Genomic DNA, 19,745 nt, shown 5'->3' with positions numbered 1-19,745 from the left:
CTGCATTTTATTTAAACATTGTATTTCCCATCAGGTGACCTTCTCATCCCTAGATATTCATCTTCACACGGAGGCTCTCCTCAATGCCATGAACTTCGTCAACAGCCTCCTTCCCCCATCTACTAAGAAGGAGGGAGGACAGGAGGAGCTCCCCACAATCCCCGAGGAGGACGAGACAGAAGCAGAGAGGGAAGGAGAGAAGAAGGAGGAAGCTATTGTAACCACAAAGAAACGTACCTGATCCTAACAAACCCTTTCAGAGTTTTAGATTCCAAAGCTATCATTTTTTTGTTGTTGCCTTCACTATCTGTCTTTAATTGCCTACCTTCTCTTTCTCGCCACTTTTTGGAGCAGGTTCAAAACGTTCAAAGTTCGCAGATGTGGTGAATCTCCACATCAGAGCTGATCTCCGCTGCCTGAAGATTTTTATTCGAGGAGAGAAAGCCAGGATCTCTGAGATTAGTATTGAAGGTACGGAAGTGCTGTCACATCTCTTGCTCCATGTTCCAGAGGATGTTAATTTCAATTCATCACCATTGCATTTTTGTGGATATTGCTTGTATTATCACCGTTTCATCAATTGTAAAAGGTGTTGCACATCCCACTGGTTGTTTCTTATTGTGACCTAAAGTTCTTAAAGTAGCAATTGCCACCACACCATATGATGGCACCTAAAGTTCTTAAAGTAGTACCTTGTGATTTGTTCCTCCATTCACTGGACTGTGGGAAGTGGGAAATGCAAAGAAATGCTTTCTCTTAGTCTCACTTTCTCAACCATCCAGGTCTGGTTTCTGAGGTTCTGATGAGGAAGAAGGAGATGGAGGTTCTGGCCAACCTGAAGAACATTGTGATCCTAGACTGTGACAAAGATGCCTTGTACAAGAAGGTACTAACATCGGATGGTCTATGCTGACTAGTCCTATAACACTCACTTGTCTCTCTGTTCTATAATAATCACATTTTATGTCTTAAAGTCTGTATTTATATTGTGTTTTTGGTATTCATAAATATTAACCACTTAGCAAAAATCACTCTAGATAAAAATAGTACCTGACTGATGATTCTGCTGCTGTATTGTCTCTCATCTCTTGCTTAGGCTGTGTCTATAGCAGATAAGGAAGTGTTTGCCTTCCGCATGGTAAACTATACTGATGCAACACAAGGAGACGCCTATCTGGACATGTCTGAAGTAGATACCTATGTCAAGCTGACTGTGGGATGCATACAAGTCATCTTCCTCAACAAGTTTGTCTCTTCTATACTGGTAAGAAGCACATACAGTATCCCAGCATAGTCAAAGAGTTTTAACACCTGGTTTTGTCACATTCAGTTCACATGTGAAGGATTATATTTCATTATGTTTTGTAAGGAAACAATAAAATCAAGGCTCAAAAAATGTTGAGAAATGTAATAAAATTAGACTTTAATGTGAAATACATACTAATTCACATAAAATACTGCTTTTCTAGTGATAGTTGTGTATATATATATTTTATTTTATTTTTTTTGTTTTAATTTGTTTTTCTTCATTCCAGCTGAACTTTTATTTGTTTCTTCTTTCTTCCTCCCAGGCATTCATCAATAACTTCCAGGAGGCCAAAGAGGCCCTGGCTGAGGTGACAGTCCAGGCTGCAGGAAAGGCAGCGTTCGGTGTGAAGGAGCTGGCAGAGCGAAGCACTCGGATCGCTTTGGACGTCCACTTTAACGCGCCTGTCATCTTCCTCCCCCAGTCTTCCTCTTCTTCAAATGTCATCGTAGCTGACCTCGGTTTGCTGTCTGTCAAGAACCGTTTTGCCAAGCAACCGTTTAAAAGTGATGCCAAGATCCCACCTGTTGTGGATATAATGACTGTGAAACTGACTGACCTCAAAATGTACAGGTCAGTCATTTTTAGGAATTATGATTACAAAATAATTAAATGTTTTCTGGCTTGTGCAATTGATTAAGATTTATCGTAATCTGGTATTCTCTTGTTAACCTCTCTAACTACTGCTATTGCTGGGTCCAGGACCACTTACGTGAATGAAGGGTTTCATGGAGAGATCCAGCTCCTGAAGCCGGTCAGCCTGGACTTGGAAATCCAGAGAAATCTTTCATCCAACTGGTACCACAACATACCTGACATAGAGATCGCTGCTCATCTAAAGCCAATGAGTGTAAGTGGTGTCAAATGGTAGCATGAGAAGGAAAGAGTAATTTACCACATCTGTGGTGGTTTTTGCATTTATGTCATGTCATTTCTTATTTGTTTCAAGACTGATAAATTACTCCTACTCAGAGGTTCTGTTAACCTAATATTTTTAATAATGACAGAAAAGTTTGAAGGTCATCTGTCATTTTGACAGATTACAACACTGAGGGTGAGCTACCATAACTGAAAGGTAGGCTACGTAAAAGCCCAATTATTGCTATGGTGAGGTTAAAAAAGGGGAACTGATGCGTTGGATGTAGAACAACTGCGACTGTGCTTAAGCGTCTGGCTGTCTGGAAGCTGAAAGCACATTGAAGAGCCACAGACTGGAGGCCACGGAGCATGTCTGTGACCACTACAGATCATAGAGGTTTGCAGCTGTACCTGTGAATACAACGGACTGAGTGCTTCAGGATTGGGAAATCCTGCTTTCAGAGAAACATCTAAACACTTTGCAAGAGAAATGTTCCCTGACTTCAAAACTTTGGCAGAAGTGGAGCTGGCAAGTCCAGTCTCCAGTGCGCAGCAGAGCGCAGGCTCAGCTCCCAGATCAAAATTATACTGGCCATGTCGAAAAATGCAAAACCTAATGAGAATGGCATTTGCAGCAGGCTAGGCTACAGCAGGTTTTCTGAGTTCAGTTCAGTGAGCTGAACTTCTTGTAAATGAGTTTTTCATATTTTAATGGTTATTGTCTAATGTTGTAAAATTACATTGGTTGTAGTTGTTTGTTAAGGCACAGTGGCCCCAGTGTTTTAGTGGCCTTTGCTGTCACTGCAGAAGAAAAAGTAATCAGCTTCATGTGGTGTTGACATGAAAAATGGCTGCACATAAGGTTGTTCTGTATATTAATTATTAAAAAATGAATGAAAATTAAATTCTATTAAATATGTCTTATCCATAATAAAATTAAATTGACAAGTAAATATAAATAAAGATGGAATTGTATGACCATGTCCATCAAAAGGAATAACAACAAAAAAAAAAAAGTCTTAACGTGACCTCTGCTCCTACTAGATTCAATTAAATGACAAACCTGTAGATTAGGCTCTAATATAAAATTATGTAATAGAGAGTTTGTTTGTCCTTCATTCTTACCTGTTTGTCTTTTCCAGTATCTGATCACAAGATTAGGAAGAGACTTGTATTGAGAATCTAAATAAAGTGTTTTCAAAAGGATAGCTTTATAATATCCTGTGTCTGTTCCAACAGCTGATCCTCAGCCAGGATGACATGACAGTGGTCCTAAGGACTCTAAGTGAAAACCTGTCAGAGAAGGCAGATGCTGCTCCACTTCCTAAACCTCTGCCTACCATTGACTCCTCCTCTGACTCTGTATCCAACAAAGAGTCCCAGGGCTCTGGAACCACTGGACCACCCAGCAGTAAGGACTTGCGGTTGTGTTTGTATATGTATAGCAGTTCTAAAACGTGGGCATTTGATTTAAGAGCTTAATGGTTAGATGAATATGCTCATGTCAGGACAGGTCAGGATCAGGAAAACCCTAGAAAACGTAGTAAATCTGAAAATGTGTTCTCCTTTAGTATAAATATTTAGAGCCACAGCCTGATAAACTTTTTAAACCAGTCCTCTACGTTGTTATAACGTCATTGTAGGTAACACAGTGGTGACAGCTGCTGTTGTGGAGATGCAGAAAAACAGCAAGCTAAAGAGCACACTCAAGTTGAACTTCTTGTTTGACTCCCTGACGCTGGTTCTGTACAGCCCTAATGGGGATGAGGTAATGCAAGTACATGTGCTTACACACAGACACACACAGAAAGTCAAGAACAAGTGTATAAGATGAGGCTTGTCCATATTTGTTTTATGAGACTTGTGTGTCTAAATGTCGTTGTGTAGATGCAGCTGTTAGACTCACATGATGAGCAGCTGAAGCTGGCAGAGTTTACTCTGGGCACCATCTCCACCTCCTTCCACATGTTTTCTGACAGCTCCATGAAGGCCTCAGTTCGACTCACTGCCTGCCTTCTAGATGACAAGAGACCCAGAATAAAGATGGTCACCCCAAGGTACCAGAGATACACCTCGCTCTGTAGTTAACAACCTTGGGTGGACCAAGTCTGGCAGAAGAACTTTATTAGCCTCTCCCTCTATATGCTGTCATTGCTTTGCTGTAAAAGTACTAACCAGTAAGAGGGTGTGATTATGTTTTTTTTTTACCACGTATAATATTCTTCACTCACAGCTCTTTTGTTTATTCTCCCAGGATGATGGCGATGCGTCCTGGTGCAGAAAAGAACATGATGGTGGAGTTGAACTATCGTCAGGGCCGTGATGGCACCTCCTTGGACACAGTGGTGCAGGATGTGTACCTGTGTGCCAGCATGGAGTTTCTACTTACGGTGGCTGATATTTTCCTCAAAGCCACCCAGCAGGGTTTTGCTCAAGTGCCACAACCTAAGAGCAGTAGTGGAGATAAAAAGAACATTAACTCCTCCATCACATCTAAAGAGTCCAGTGAGTTAACGGTGTCACAGTTAGCCAACAAAACAAAACAACCGAGTGATTTTTATTCACCAAAAGTTATTTTATGAGACACAGTGTATTGGAGATAATATAATTATCGCTGTCTTTGCTTTGCTTTTGGATTTTTAAAACGTGTCATGAGGTTAAAGGTTTAATTTCGACCATTGTACTCAATCATTTTTACATTATTTTGTTTTTATTTTTTTGTACATAACAAAATAATAGGTAAATATTTTATAACTATGTAAAGAGAGGGTTAAAATATGAATTAAAAGTGTGATTTGAGATAGAGTTGAATTAATTTGGCATTATGTGCACACCTTGAACTCATGTTTTCTTTGGTTACTCTCTGCTGCTGACAGCTGCAGCTCCAGCTATGGTGTCAAAGACAGAAATGAATGTTGTGGTGCGTAACCCGGAGATTGTGTTTGTGGCGGACTTGACATGTGCTGACGCTCCAGCTCTGGTGATGACCACGCAGTGTGAACTAGTGATGAAAAGTAGTGGAGAGGGATCACAGATGACTGCTGTTATCAAGGACCTTAAGGTTTGTATTGTCATTGAAGTGTAACCTTAAAAAGCTGATTATTTGGGGGGGGGGAGCACTTGTAACCGTAACCAATATAAAATAGTTTTTGAATACGCTTTTTATTGCAGGTAGTGGCGTGTCCCTTTTTGAGAGAGAAGAGGAAAAACAATGTGACCACAGTGCTACATCCGTGTCAGGTGTTCTTCCAGAGTACTCAGTCCTCTAACTCCCCTCAGACTATGGAGGTCTCTATCAATGCTCTCACACTGAAGGTAGTTGTTTTTATTGTTATTGTTGCACATTCTAATAAGTCCATGAATTAAATCTGTGGAATGCATTTCCTTCAGATACTGGTGTTAAAAGATTTTTACTTAATGACTGAATCCTTAATGGAATGAACTTATTATTTTTAACTGACTTTTCTGCATGCTCTCTGCCCAGGTGTCTCCAATCATCATCAACACAGTGATCACCATTCAGTCAGCACTCACTCCTACAGCGGAGGCTCCCGAGGAGCTGGAGAGTCCTGTTCCCGTGGACCTATGGGAGAAACGGGGCTGGAAGGATCTCAAACTCTGGTTCCTAGAGGAGGAGGGGGACGAAGACGTAAGGTCACTGGCCCCATTGATACCACAAGGAGAGTCATTGAAGGTATTTAGCTACACTGTGACTCAACTAATAACATTATTTGATATAGTTATATATTTTTTTTCTCTACTCATCAAACCTTGATCTCTTCTGCAGTGGCATATTTTCTATACACAGAATTAAAGGTGCTTGATGTATAACAATAGGGAATGTCATTTTACTGGCTATCAATCCCTGCAGGTGACCATTGGATCAATCTGTCTGACTCTGGAGGCTGGTGTGGGACATCGCACTGTCCCTATGCTTCTTGCCAAGTCCTCCTTCCATGGAGATGTCATAAACTGGTCCACTCTCATTAACTTACACAGCGAGCTCAACCTGGAGGTAACACACTTATTATCCTAATTCTCAAATTAGTCTTTCACTTTATAGTTTAACCTGTTCCAAAAAGTGGCGAGAACAATGTTTGGCTGTTACAGTTGGTTTCAGTGGTTTTAATTTTGGTTGGTCCATTCAAACATGAGGAATATATTTACTTTACATAGACATATTGATGGTAAACTACCACAGCATTTCAAACATATTCTAGCTTGCTCTGGCCAGAACTTGTTTGGCTGTAAAGGTTACTGATGTTTTCTTTTGTATTTTGTTTTACTTTTAGGTGCACTATTACAATGAAGTGATGGGAGTGTGGGAGCCACTGCTCGAGCCCTTAGAGGAGGAGACAAGAGACGGTTTCAGACCATGGAGACTGGACCTGAAGGTACTAAAATACATATACAGACATCTCTACAGTAAATGTACTGAAACATGCATACACATACTGTGTGCACATACTGTTACTAACTGTGTAATATCCTTAAACCAGATGAAGAAGAAGCCAGTGAAGTACTCCACTATGTCAGATGAAGTGGATTATAATGTTCCAGACTATAAGACAGTCATTGTCATCAGCAGTGAAGACCAGCTCAACATCACCCTCTCCAAATGTGGACTGGCCATGTTGAGTAACCTGGGCACGGTAAGAGAAGGTCTGCAGTCATTTTTATAGGAAGTGTAAGGATCGGCAGGCGTGGTGGTTAGCGCTGTCACCTCACAGCAAGAAGGTTCCAGGTTTGAGCCCTGGCCATCTCGGGGCCTTTCTGTGCACAGTTTGCACATTCTCCCTGTGCCTGCATGGGTTCTCTCTGAGTACTCTGGCTTCCTCCCACAGTCCAGTGCTGCTCAGGTTGATTGGTGACTCTAAATTGCCTGTAGGATTGAGTGTGTGTGTGTGTGTGTGTGTGTGTGTGTGTGTGTGTTTGTCTACATGTCAGCCCTAAGATAGACTGGCAACCTGTCCAGGGTGTACCCCGTTTCTCACCCATTGTCAGCCGGGATAGGCTTCAGCACCCCCTGCTGATAAGCAGGGATTCAGGGATAAGCAGTATTGATGGATATATGGATGGGCAGTCGTATATAATGTTCATGATCTTGCCTTTTCCCAGGCATTTGCAGAAGCTGCCAGACAGACAGCTGAGGGCTTCCAGACAGATGAAGCGCCATTTGTGGTAAAAAACTGCTTGGGCCTGCCTGTTTCTGTCCGCCACAGTGAGACGTTTTGTCCCGTTGGAGAGCAGAGCACCAACCACGCTGTGAAGCTTGAGGATGGGGAAACCCTTGGGATGGACTACTCCACCACGGATTCTGACCAGTTCTCAGCCATGATCTCATTGAGTGAGAAGGACTACTACATACAGCCTAGTAAGATAGATTTAATACACACTTATTCTGCATATAGACCAAATAATTTGTGTTTTATCCTCTCAGTCAAATCTAATGCTGTTGAATCTAGGAAACACTGATGCAGACAAGGTTTCTTATCCTAGAGCTAGTCACCATAACTTTAGGATAGTTAAAGCAAACAGGGCACTATTTCAACCATGCAAGCACAACAACATGCACATAGCAGCAGTTTTTTTTTTTAGTGTGGGTTTTTATTTAACTTGTGCAATCACAATTGAAATAAGTAATAAAAAATGTTGACTGAAATGATCACATAAATCTGAAGCAGTTTCAGTATTTCATGTGGCAGTATACTGTGAAATGTGACACACCAGCTTTTGCACTGAAATGCCTTTCTATAATAAAACATGAAATACTACTTTTGTTAAAAAGACAGTTAGAAAGGAAGGAAGGACCAATGAACCACTGAAATCTGCCACCTACTGCTTAAACAATATAATAGAGTCATAACAAACCACTGTGCTATGTGTATTGTTGTTTGGGGTTACGTTGTAGCTGCCAGGTGTCATTTACCCATGATGTAACAAAGCTAAACCCAGTGGACACCCATGCATGTTGATATTGCACATGTAAAATCAGAAGGTCCAGATTTATCAAAATGTGTCCCATTGCCTTCAACTGGCTGCAGAGATTTAATGACCCTTAGGGAGAAGCTTTTCATACATTACAAAGCAGCTGTGGGCAACAAGTATTCTAAGAATCACTCATTATTTGAAGATAAATGTAGGTTGATTTGCCAGTGCTCCTGTTTTAAACAAAATATAATGTTTTATTACAATTTAAGTAGCTCTACTAGCTGGGGAGTGACTGCATAAAATGGTTTATTTACAGTTTAAATATTATTCCTTTATTTCTGTGCACCATATATAGTTTGCTCTTGTTGATAAAATCACCCAAGTGGCAGCAAATTGATGCTCCATTAGAAACAGATGTGGTTCTGAGACATCTAAGACAGATTTTTAATCAAATTCAAATATTTTGCTTTGCACCACCTCATTTGGATGAACCTCTCACCTGTGCACTTTGCAGTGGTTGCAAGCCAAACATTTATTTCATCTGCTCTTTTCAGCTCCTGTGGGTCACACCTCAGCCTGCAGGATCCCACTGATCAAAGTCGGCAGGGGAATGTACAGTGTGATGCACGAAGACTCAGGAGTCACTCGTTTCCTGGTTTGTCAGATTTACTCTGTAGAGGGCAGCAAGTACATCAAGATCCGCTCTCCTTTCCAGGTACATCACTGACTTGTGTAGTCATTCTTAAACTTCTGTTTATCCTGTCTAGTAAACCTATAAATGGTTGTACGGTAGTATTTTATAGTGATGTAGGTTTACAGATCAAATTAAAGTAACAAGTCTTATTTGTTGTCGTGTCCTTTCATGCAGATAATCAATCATTTCTCAGTGCCAATCAAAGTTTTTGAAGGTTCGACATGTCTGGGTACAGCTCTCCCTACTGAAGAGTTCTGTGTGCCTCTGGACTCATATAGGTGAATGCAAACACATAACCAAGCCTGCAGACACGCACATCTGAATATGGTTTTCTTTCTGTCTCTGTCTCTCCAGCCACATTATCTCTGATTTTTACACAAATGCACAGTGTACACACTTCTTCACCCACATCTACTCTCTGCTGCCCCCTCAGGTCTGAGCTGAGCCTTCAGCCAGTAACTGAGGGAGACACTGACAACGAAGGTGAACAGTTTGAGTGCTCAGAGGGTTTCAGTTATGAAGACATCAGCAAGCAGCAGCCCGAGACGCGCCTCCAGCAGACCTGCCGTCGCAGCGGAAACCAGGGTGGTGTCATGATGATCAACATTGTGCCAATAAAGGATGCAGTGACATTCAAACACACTGGAGATGTTGGGGAAAACTTTGATGTGCCCTTTGTGCTTCACCTGTGGCCTTCTGTCCTATTACGCAACCTGCTGCCTTACACTATCACCTATAAACTAAAGGTAACCACTAAGAGAACTCAGGAGTGCCATTGCAGATTTAGGATTATCTAGGCATGTTTCAGCCTAAAGCAAAATACAAATTGTGCATATTTCACTGCTGTTTTTCAAGGTGTACAGACAATGGTTGACTGTAATTCATTAATCAATAGTAAAAAAAATCTAATTACATAAACTTATATGTTCAAGTTATTTAAGAGTTGATATTCCATTGAAGTGGGTATTTCATGCAGTAATGCGTTTTCAATAGGGACTTTTTACTTAGGAACATGTTGGTGACTCAGGGATATTGACATTCAAGAAGATTTAAGATGTGGGAGTTGACTAATGAACAGCCAGGTTTTTAATGAAAGACACAACTAAATTACTTTAACAGCATCCACATATGCTTATTATTGATTTTTATAGCTAAATTTATAAAAACACCGCTTGTGAATTTGGTGCTTTTCAGAAGGTATTTGTCAGATTATCAATGACCTACAGTGCCTGGTCACAGCTGCATTCCTGTGCAACAATAACAAGACTTTACTTTATATAAAATTTGACATCAGCTGAAAGCAGTGGCTGCCTGGGAGGTAGAAATGTAGTTTAAAAATATGGTGCATTTTGGAAAATAGTCTTCAGAAATGTTCCTGCACTTGGTAGTTAAGACATGTACTGCACCACTTGGTCCTTTTCTACATGTCTGGTAGAAGATTCCACTTTGTACTGTAAATATGATTATAGTAGATATATGATGAGCCAGATGCATTTAAGTGTCATAAAAACTCTAAACACAGTGATAGAATTTCATATTTTTAAAGCGGTATACTCACTTCTCTGTTGTCACGTTGCGCTTTTTTGCCAGTAAAGCCAATAATCATGCTTAAACCTGTTAGTTCAGATTCACTGTTGTTCTCCGTGCCCCTTTCTGCCTGATTCTCAACAGGACAGTGGAACCTCTGCTCCTGAGGCCACTCTGGACCCAGGCCACTCCGCCCAACTTCAAACCGCAGTCATCGACCAGTCAAGTCTCAGTCTCTGCCTTCTGAACTACTTGGCTCAGGACTGGTCTTCTGAATACAGGTCTAACTTCAGTCTCATTTAACATGGCTGTTTTACTTTTCATCTGTATTTTGTCCTTGTCTGCGTATTGTTATACTGTGAAAAAAGCAAAGCATGCAGAACTCTTCATGGAAGTGTCATGTTTCAAGTTTTTAAGCCTACAACACAGATGAAGACGTAAATCATCCTCTGCATTGTACAGATGACAGATATAAAATCACCATGCTTTGTTACCTTCTGCAATAACACTTCTCATGAGAATCAACTACCCTTTCATGCAGTGTTCATAGTAACCAGGAAGAGATCACCTTCATCGTGTTCCATTCTCTACAAGAGGATGATGAAGACAACCATGAAGGGACAGAGAGGAAGAGGGCGGAGTTGGACATTGCTGTGCATGTTAAATATGACCTGGGACAGACAGTGATTGCTTTCCACTCACCGTATTGGATGGTGAATAAGACAGGCAGGCTGCTGCAGTACAAGGCTGATGATATCCATCGTAAACACCCCCTGGACTATGACATGCCCCTGCTGTTCTCCTTCAAGCCTCGGCACTTCCTGAGAAACAATAAGGCAAGAGGGTGTAATGTTTTACTTTAAGACAACATTTTTGTTTTTAAATTAGTTTTGTGTTTATTTTATATTTTTGCTAAGACTAGTACAACCACAGTGATTCATATAATGCAGCTTTCAGTGCTGATACAAGATGAACACAATTTAAATATTGTCTCACCTCGTTCCATAACCTCTGAATCACCACTCACACCTCAGATTTGTTCAGTGACTAATATTAAATGAATGATGTGAAACAAATGGTAATACAGTTTAGTTGTCAGAGTACTATAAGTCATAACTCACTACGGTAATATTTCTCACAATGCGGTGAGGTGTTTCTTTGGTTGGAATACTGAGGTTTACATACAGTACATAAGTAACTGCTACAGTACATGAATGAATAACATCTGCCAGTAATTTCTTTCATTTCATCCGTCAGGTCCGCCTTATGATCTCAGACAGTGAACTCTCAGATGATTTCTCCATGGATACAGTTGGGAGCTATGGAGATGTGAAATGTAAAGGCAGATACAAAGATTACCTGGTAAGGTGGTAAGGTTTTCCCACAGATGCTGACATTGAGTCATCATATGTATAGGATGGAATTTTAAATGATTTTTGTATGTAACCAACGGAGATTTGTTACATGATGATCATCACTGGTGTTTGCGTAATGCCCATCTGACTTCAGGTTGGTGTGAAGATCGATGCAAGCAGTTTCAGTCTGACCCGCGTCGTGACCTTTGTGCCTTTTTACATGCTGGTCAACAGAACCAAACACAGCGTCCTCGTATGCGGGGAGGGCCAGGAGAATTGGACTGAGACCAAACCAGAGCAGGTAAGAGCCAAACCAAATATTGTTTGTAGTAGTGTTTCCTTGTGCACACATTTTATGGAATATTGCGGTTTTGCGCAGTGTATCATACTGGACTTCAATGCCATATATATTCACACTCATGGCAGCAACAGCATTTATCAAGCTAGTTATCAAGCAGTGGACTATGACAGTTGATGATGTCACATATTTGATTCTCACTAATGGCAAGTACAATTGTGTTTTTAATTCTTTCAAAACTTCATTTCTTTTTGACTTTTACATTACATTTCTGGATCGGTGTGATATGTTACTGTTTATGTACTTATAGCGGGTAAACAAATGTACAGGATTCTGAAGCTACTGGGTTCATAGATCACGACTGTAAGATTATGTGATATGTGTTAAGTTAAAGGAGACAGTGATTTTTATGCTGTCAAGATTTGCCAGAATAAGCAAAGACCTTTGACTTTAAAATGGTAACTTATGTTTTTGGTGGATGAGATAATATACCAATTGACTTACTGTGTAGTATTTTGAGAGGAATCCTGTACCTTGTAACTTAAAGTCTTGTTTTATTCTACATTTAGTCAGCTATTCCTTTCTGGCCTGAGAACGATGCAAAGAAGCTAAAGATCAAAGTGGGAGGTTCTCGGTCTCCTCCTAAGACTATTGACTTCACACGGCCAGAAAACTGCCTATTGCTGCATCTGGACAACTCTGTAAGTTGACACTCGTGTTTCTGGTATAGTGTGCATATTTTAGTGATTCTTTTTACAGGATGTACCTATAAAAACCTTGTTTTTGTCTTTGAATATGTCTTGTCGTGTTAAAGTCTACTCACACTGTTTTCCAGAACCTTTAAATAATGCTTGTATATATCCAGTACTGCATGTTGCCCTCTGCTCTGCAGGTGGGTGGGATCATAGTAGATGTGAACCTATCAGAGCACTCGGGCACAATCCGGTTCTCTGAGTACCACGATGGTGCAGCGCCCTTCCTTATCATCAACACCACCAAAGACCATACTCTTCAGTTCCATCAGAGGTGAGAGAACAGAAGAGGGCAGTTAAAGGATATAGTAAATATAAACCATTTTAAGTCATGTAGTTTTGTGTCAGTTTCAAATGCTCACCAGGTATGATGTAATTTACAAATGCCTTAGGTTTAGACTGAGATGGAGAAATAATATAAAAAAACCTGATGGGGATGAAATGTCACCAGGGCTTATCATGCCTACAGCACAAATGAAAAATTAAAAAGTTAGTTGTGGAGCTTGATAAATGAATTGATTGAGAGGAAAGAGTTCATGAGAAAACTGCTTTATTTCATAATATCACAGTGTCATGTTGGTGTGATATCTGTAAATGTGTTTTTATGGTGCTCCAGGTTGCATGTGAATTGTGTTGTGCATGTGCCACACTCACTTTAAGATGAAGTGCAAACAAAAACATTTGTCATGTCAGATTTTTTTTTTTTTTTTAGCTTCTGTATGTTGTTTTCATTTCAGGTTTTCTTCTAATTTTTAGCCCAGTGATTTTTGTTTCTGGTTGAATTCTTTTCTTTTTGTATTTCTCACTTTGAAAACAGCTGGTTTTAATTTAACAGGCGAAGTTGGTGCTTCATGCATAACATTTACATTTCACTGATGCATTTTGTATATTTATTAAATGACAGTTATCTTTCCTCTTGTTGCAGCAACCTTTGAACAGTTTAGTTGTTTTTGCTGATAGCTATTTGTTTGTGTGTTGTGGGTCATGCAGCACCTGGGCAGAAACCACGTGTGTGGCTGATGAGCTGCGCAGCCTCCCCTTCTCAGTGGGGGAGGACAGGTAGAAACACCTGAGGAGAAACTCTTCTGGCACACTCTGAACTTGAGAGTATTGAGGACTAAAGAATGGGGGAGGAAAGAAAAAACAAAGAAATCTGAAAATGCTGCATTAAGTTTTTACCTGTTACACTTTCTGTAGAGTATTGACAACGTGCATATTGTCCTTGTGGAAACAGAGTCTTCTGCCTTCACTATACATCAAAGTGCTCAGCTATGTGACGAGCTACTGTAAGGACACTTCTGAATATAGATTAAGAAAAAACAGTTGACGTTTGAGGTTTCTACTGGAAGCAGTCATGAAACTGTGAAAACAGTACTGGGCAACAAATTCAATGATGGTGATGCAGATCAGAAAAAGATGACCAAAACCCAATGGTAACAAGTCACAAATAGCAGTAACAGGAATACTAGGAAAAGCCAGGAAGAAACAAATTGTGGCCAATAAAAGATATTAAGTTCCTATAATAAGTCTAGCAGTGTCATAATCTAGTTAATGTACACATTAAGCCCACAATAGTAAAAGGTTATAATACAAAACACTTCTCACAGTAGTAAATTAAGCGTTATTTAGAATGGTGTCAGGGCAACACATTTACCTCAGGTTGCTAATACGATGGATACTTGAGGGAGGGAGCCAAGGCTAACTGCAGATGAAAGAATGAAGTATTGCATGAAAACTCAGAATTCCAAATGCTACTAAATACTAATAATTTACAAAGCAGACAAGAGGGTGAGGGCATACTGTTGATGCAGCACTTAAATATAATTTGGTGTAATATTAAAAGATTGTCACTTCAGCGTGACAGCACACTTGAGTGCAGAGTGTGCTCAGAGCAGCAATGCAGAGAAGACTACTTCAGCTCTGATTCTGGTTTCTCTGTCTAGTCTGCTCCTCAATCTTGCCAGTGAGAAGTACAAACTGTAGTGTACTGTGTAGTAATGAGTAGTAAACATTGTACATTTCTTGCAAAGATGTGTATCATGAACTACTGCTACCATCAGAATACTGTATGTGTCATTACCTAAGACAATGACATATATTTCTCATTGGAGCAGAGACAAAGGAGCAGGTTAGACACGTTTACTCATTTATTACTGTGATCTTCTGTGAGGTGTTGTCATTGTTACTTGCAGAAGTGCTACTTTTGAATGCTGCTGCCTGGATGGGATTCTGCCAAAGGAATCATACCTTCTGCTTCTCCTTGTAGTTTTTGTATCGACTACTGTTCTCTTATTTTTCATCTCCATCCATAGACTATGGCTTCCCCACTTCCTATCATTTGTGATTTCATTTTCTTAGGTCTGCTTAGTCTTGTCCAAATCTAGATCAGTATTTCGATTTGATTTGATTTGATTTGATTTATTCTTTCAAGCATGCAAAAACAGTTGATATGTCAACACACATAATTTTACACATATCCAACAAATGCTAATCCAATATCAATTTGCTTATACCTAGTACATGCTTGAATGGAGTAGGAAGAAGTCAGACTTATCTAGTCCTACCCCATGACATCATCTTACCATCATTGGTTTGCAAGCAGTAAATGATTCACTTCTACATAACAGAGTGTTAACATTCATACACCACACCCACAATGTTCCATCTAATTAATCATTAAGCCTGTTCTTGCATATATCTTGATTGACACATACCTTTATATTTATGTTTAAACTCGTCAATTCTATTACTATTTTTTATGTCCATGCTTAAATTATTCCATAGTTTTACCCCACTTATGGAAATACAAAATCTTTTTTTGGTTGTACATATAGCATGAATTTTTAAATTTAACTGACCCCTTAAATTGTATCCCCCTTCCCTTTCATTAAATATATTATCATGCATATTTAAACCTTATCTCTTCAGCAGAGGTACTGGGGACTTTTGGGTGTTTGGCAGTTGTACTGTCATGTTTGTCTGCTCTTGGAAATCATTTGTGTAATGTGCCAGACAGGTACTTACAATAGATAAGATGGTTGTCATGGTTGAAGATTCTTGGTGGCTCTGTTATGCAATCCTCTGTTATCCATATTTCATCATTTGCTTACTGTCATTTCAAATCACTGGAATATTTCTAAATTTTTTGTTGTTTTAACTTATGTTACTGATATATAAAGTCTGTGTGGGTGTTTCTGCAGCTCTCAGAAGGAGACAGAGCAGGAGGAGCTGGGGGCTGGGAGAGCTGTTTACTACACCTGGGCTGAACCCACCGGCTCCCGAGAGCTTTGCTGGAAGTGTGGCACTTACAGTGGGAAGCTGAGGAGTGAGGAGGTACAATACTGGAGCAAGAAAACTATTTATCAATTCACCGATTAGCTTAGCTTATTACATCATCAAAACTAAAGGTGTTTGTAGGAATCGATCAAGTAATACAATTAAAGCAGTATTTATTACTAAGCTCAGATTGTGTAGTCATCTTAATTAGTACTTTTATCATTCTTAGGTGTTTGTAATAAAGAAATGCTCTTCAGGAATCAGGTCTTGTAACAGTAATCAACTCATTTAGTAAATACAGTCCCTCTGAAGATGTAATTCACTGTGCTACATGTTGGGTGTGGGATATGAGAAACCCTGTGGCAAATAAAGTAACCATTTTAAACACACAAAATATATATTTTAAAGATTTTATAACATGACACAAGCAAAGAACTCGCCTCATATTAAAGATGTAGTGGCCCAATGTTGCTGAATACAAGCCGTCAGTGTTGTGGTGCTATGTACTTAATTAAACTGAATGATCTGCTGGAATACAGCTGGTCTACCTCATCTCTTTTTATGCTTTTTTTTTTTTACAACAACAAAAAACATACACACTCTATCCTTTTGCAAAGGATAGAGTGTGTATGTTTTTAGATGTGGAAACACACCTAAAATGTGAAATTTTCATATACAGTACTACAATGTTTGTTTAAATATTTGTCTTGTTATTTAGGACTTGCGCAAGGACATGAATAATGAGGGAAAACTGTTTGTGATCTCCTTTTATGAAGGTAAAGTACAAAGAACTTCAAATAAAATATCCAGATCACTTAAAAGTGTTTTGTCATTTTGCTTTATGTAATCATCACTTTGAGTGATGTTATTGAAATTTGCTATGTCCTAAGAATGCAGTTGCTAAAGCTGTCAAACAATACATAACAACAAGACAAAGAGATGGCACGTTGATCATAGGATTCACCCATGAATTAAATAATGCATTCCTACTGACTTTAGGGACCCAATGCTTGAACTGGTTGTGACTTATGACCCCCCTTTAGGGGGAGAAACAACAAGAATTTTCTGTAGGGATAAATAAAGTGTTAAATCAGTATGGTGTTGGTTTATTGTTGATCCTAAGGTCTCCAACGCGTTGTCCTGTTCACTGAGGAGCAACGCATCTACAAGCTGCTGTGTGAAAGCGAGAAGGCGCAGCTGGCTGAACAGGAAATCAACCTGTCTCTAAGGAATGTGGGTGTGTCTCTGGTCAACAACAGCAGCAGCCAGGAGGTGTCTTTTATCGGGATCACAAGGTAGATAACCAGGAACATGTGCATGTGTACACATAATAAAAAGTGCAAAATCTACCCAAGTCCTATAGGGCTTACAGGTTATATAGATTTATCATCTGAATAGTCAACATTCACTCAAGCTCAGATAAATTGTCAGAAGAAGTTGGTGTTATACCGTGTTTGTTACTTTGGGATAACAGTTTTGCAGATATATGTGTGGATTGTGATATGCATATGTATTTGTTTGACTGTACAAGTGTTACACTCTCATGTGTCCCTGTTTTTATTGTAGCTCTGATGTGGTGTGGGAATTGAAGCCTAAGAAGAAGAATCGGTGGAAGACTCTGAGCACTAAAGAAGCAGAGATGTTGGAGAACAAATTCAAAGAGTACATTGACCCTGGGCCTATAGACAATTGCATCGCTGACCTGGAAAACAATTACCAGGTTGATACAAATGAAGGCTTTCAATTTGATGTTACCCATGTAGGGTGTGCACTCACTCATAAAACTGATTTTAAAAAGTCACAGCTATAGGCATTCATTTGATAACAAAACAGATGTTAGTTGCAGGTCTAATTGTAAAACTTTGTGGTGTGTGTAATTGTCTCCCAGGTGTCCTTTACTCCCAGTGGTACTGATATGTGGATGCTGCAGCCATGTGAAGCTCCTCTCAGGAGGCACTTTCTGCCTGGAGTGAAGGTTGAATACAGTGTCTCACCGCGGCAGAGAGCCTACCGTGTCCAAATCCACCGCATACAGGTGAAAAGAAGTGCAGTTTGCAGTGGAAACAAACAGTCCAAAAATCCAAAGTTGCCTCCTTGAATGCACTGAGTTCCTAGTTATTTTTTTATGGTCTAGTTTTACATATAAATCTTTCCCTCCTACAGATCCAGAACCAGCTGCCAGGTGCCATCTTCCCCTATGTGTTTTACCCTGCAAAACTGCCAAAGTCTATTACTATGGACTCAGGTCTGTTAATCTGCCTTGCGCAGCATGTTGTCTTTCATTTATCATTGTGTGCTGTTTACATGCGCTGTTGCAGTCTACGATTTATTTTTTTATTTTTATTTTTTTATTACAGAACCCAAACCTCTAACCGATATCAGCATTGTTACCAGAGCAGCAGGGCACTCTGATATCTCTCGCATCAAGTAATTATTTTCCCTTCATTGTTTTCTCACTTCCTCCTCCATGTTCTGTTACTTTTCAACTATATGTACATTCAGTTTTCCTACCTAGAGTAAGCAATAGTTAGACTGGTTGAGGTTGAAGCTAAGCTTGCACAACCATTTTAGTGACATGCAGACATTAAATTCCTCAATTCTTCAATCCCGTTTCCTCAATTTTGCTTCTAAATGGTGAAGAGATGTCGGTCCTTCTCAGGTATTTCAAGGTCCTGATTCAAGAGATGGATCTGAAGCTTGACCTGGGCTTCTTGTACGCCATCTTGGACCTGTTTACCCCTGAGAATGCCAGCATCATGAGCTCAGAACAGGAGGTCCGATACACACACACTTAACATACCCTGTGTTTTGTTTTGGGACTCAGCATTTGCAGTGCTTATACATTCATGTTCCTGTGTGTTTGTGTTTGTCTTATTCCTCAAGGTGGAGCTGTTTGAGAAGGACATAGAGTACATAAAGGCAGAACTAAACCATGTCTCCTCTGCTGACACTTCTGCCATCAGCCTCTATGAGTACTTCCACATTTCCCCCATCAAGGTGTGTAAATGCTATGATTATGTAGCAAATGTAAGCAACAAATTTCTTAACTGATCACAACAGTGTCTTTTTTATCAAATATACCCTGAGTGGCTTTAAGTGGAAAAGTTAGACTAGATGAATTTACTGTTCTAACTAAATAAATCATGGCAAAATCTCACCTCTAGACCGAGGTGTAGAGTATATTTCTGTTGTGAGTTTAATACCTGAAACAAGCATGTTTTATAATGTTTGTATATTTGCAGCTGCACCTGAGCTTCTCTCTAAGCACAGGAGGAGAAGATGGCTTGAAGCAGAAGAGAGATACAGAACTCATTCCTGTCCAGTCCCTCAACCTGCTGCTGAAGAGTATCGGAGCAACTCTCACTGATGTGCAGGATGTTGTCTTCAAGTATGAACGCACAAGAAGACCTAAATAAACAACACATATATCACGCACAGTAGCACTGATTTATTTTGTGTGGTTTGTTTTTGGAGGAATCCCTCCCTGCTACTTGACTGTTTCTGCCTTGTATTTCAGGCTGGCCTTCTTTGAATTGACCTTCCAGTTTTGTACCACTCAGCAGCTACAATGGGAAGTCATTAGACATTATTCGAAGCAGGTAACGCATACATGCACAATGACAACACTATAACCCGGGACCAAAAGACATGTCTGATTTTCATGCGAGTTATGTTTTCTTGTAAGGCATTATGTATGAAGAATTGTACCTTATGAAAACACATTAAATCAGGCAGTGGAACTCAAGTT

General features: G+C 39.8%; 1 protein-coding gene across 3 annotated transcripts in view; it reads left to right on the top strand.

Annotated features, from left to right (window-relative positions):
* The window catches only part of vps13a (vacuolar protein sorting 13 homolog A), a 42,797-nt gene that overhangs the window by 15,533 nt on the left and 7,519 nt on the right, over positions 1 to 19,745 (top strand). For 2 of the 3 annotated variants that reach the window (XM_020602392.1, XM_020602393.1), the window contains exons 17-54: positions 35 to 233; positions 355 to 471; positions 783 to 886; positions 1,097 to 1,264; positions 1,572 to 1,879; positions 2,009 to 2,156; positions 3,404 to 3,575; positions 3,808 to 3,932; positions 4,052 to 4,221; positions 4,419 to 4,669; positions 5,041 to 5,225; positions 5,336 to 5,479; positions 5,649 to 5,858; positions 6,036 to 6,179; positions 6,457 to 6,558; positions 6,664 to 6,816; positions 7,283 to 7,538; positions 8,650 to 8,810; positions 8,964 to 9,067; positions 9,223 to 9,535; positions 10,461 to 10,597; positions 10,858 to 11,152; positions 11,574 to 11,678; positions 11,826 to 11,972; positions 12,539 to 12,670; positions 12,862 to 12,995; positions 13,712 to 13,780; positions 15,922 to 16,054; positions 16,716 to 16,773; positions 17,121 to 17,292; positions 17,564 to 17,717; positions 17,886 to 18,032; positions 18,161 to 18,242; positions 18,355 to 18,424; positions 18,657 to 18,771; positions 18,881 to 18,994; positions 19,240 to 19,385; positions 19,515 to 19,596. In XM_020602392.1, the coding sequence (XP_020458048.1) occupies positions 35 to 233; positions 355 to 471; positions 783 to 886; positions 1,097 to 1,264; positions 1,572 to 1,879; positions 2,009 to 2,156; positions 3,404 to 3,575; positions 3,808 to 3,932; positions 4,052 to 4,221; positions 4,419 to 4,669; positions 5,041 to 5,225; positions 5,336 to 5,479; positions 5,649 to 5,858; positions 6,036 to 6,179; positions 6,457 to 6,558; positions 6,664 to 6,816; positions 7,283 to 7,538; positions 8,650 to 8,810; positions 8,964 to 9,067; positions 9,223 to 9,535; positions 10,461 to 10,597; positions 10,858 to 11,152; positions 11,574 to 11,678; positions 11,826 to 11,972; positions 12,539 to 12,670; positions 12,862 to 12,995; positions 13,712 to 13,780; positions 15,922 to 16,054; positions 16,716 to 16,773; positions 17,121 to 17,292; positions 17,564 to 17,717; positions 17,886 to 18,032; positions 18,161 to 18,242; positions 18,355 to 18,424; positions 18,657 to 18,771; positions 18,881 to 18,994; positions 19,240 to 19,385; positions 19,515 to 19,596 (5,826 nt within the window). The remainder of the gene's footprint in view (positions 1 to 34; positions 234 to 354; positions 472 to 782; positions 887 to 1,096; positions 1,265 to 1,571; positions 1,880 to 2,008; positions 2,157 to 3,403; positions 3,576 to 3,807; positions 3,933 to 4,051; positions 4,222 to 4,418; positions 4,670 to 5,040; positions 5,226 to 5,335; positions 5,480 to 5,648; positions 5,859 to 6,035; positions 6,180 to 6,456; positions 6,559 to 6,663; positions 6,817 to 7,282; positions 7,539 to 8,649; positions 8,811 to 8,963; positions 9,068 to 9,222; positions 9,536 to 10,460; positions 10,598 to 10,857; positions 11,153 to 11,573; positions 11,679 to 11,825; positions 11,973 to 12,538; positions 12,671 to 12,861; positions 12,996 to 13,711; positions 13,781 to 15,921; positions 16,055 to 16,715; positions 16,774 to 17,120; positions 17,293 to 17,563; positions 17,718 to 17,885; positions 18,033 to 18,160; positions 18,243 to 18,354; positions 18,425 to 18,656; positions 18,772 to 18,880; positions 18,995 to 19,239; positions 19,386 to 19,514; positions 19,597 to 19,745) is intronic. The other variant, XM_020602394.1, reaches the window with a different exon arrangement.

The sequence above is a fragment of the Monopterus albus genome, unplaced genomic scaffold, assembly GCF_001952655.1.
Source record: "Monopterus albus unplaced genomic scaffold, M_albus_1.0 scaffold56.1, whole genome shotgun sequence".
In the NCBI taxonomy this organism is placed as follows: Eukaryota; Metazoa; Chordata; class Actinopteri; order Synbranchiformes; family Synbranchidae; genus Monopterus; species Monopterus albus.
The sequence above is the reverse complement of the archived record's forward strand: the minus strand, read 5'-3'. Positions and strand labels throughout refer to the sequence as shown.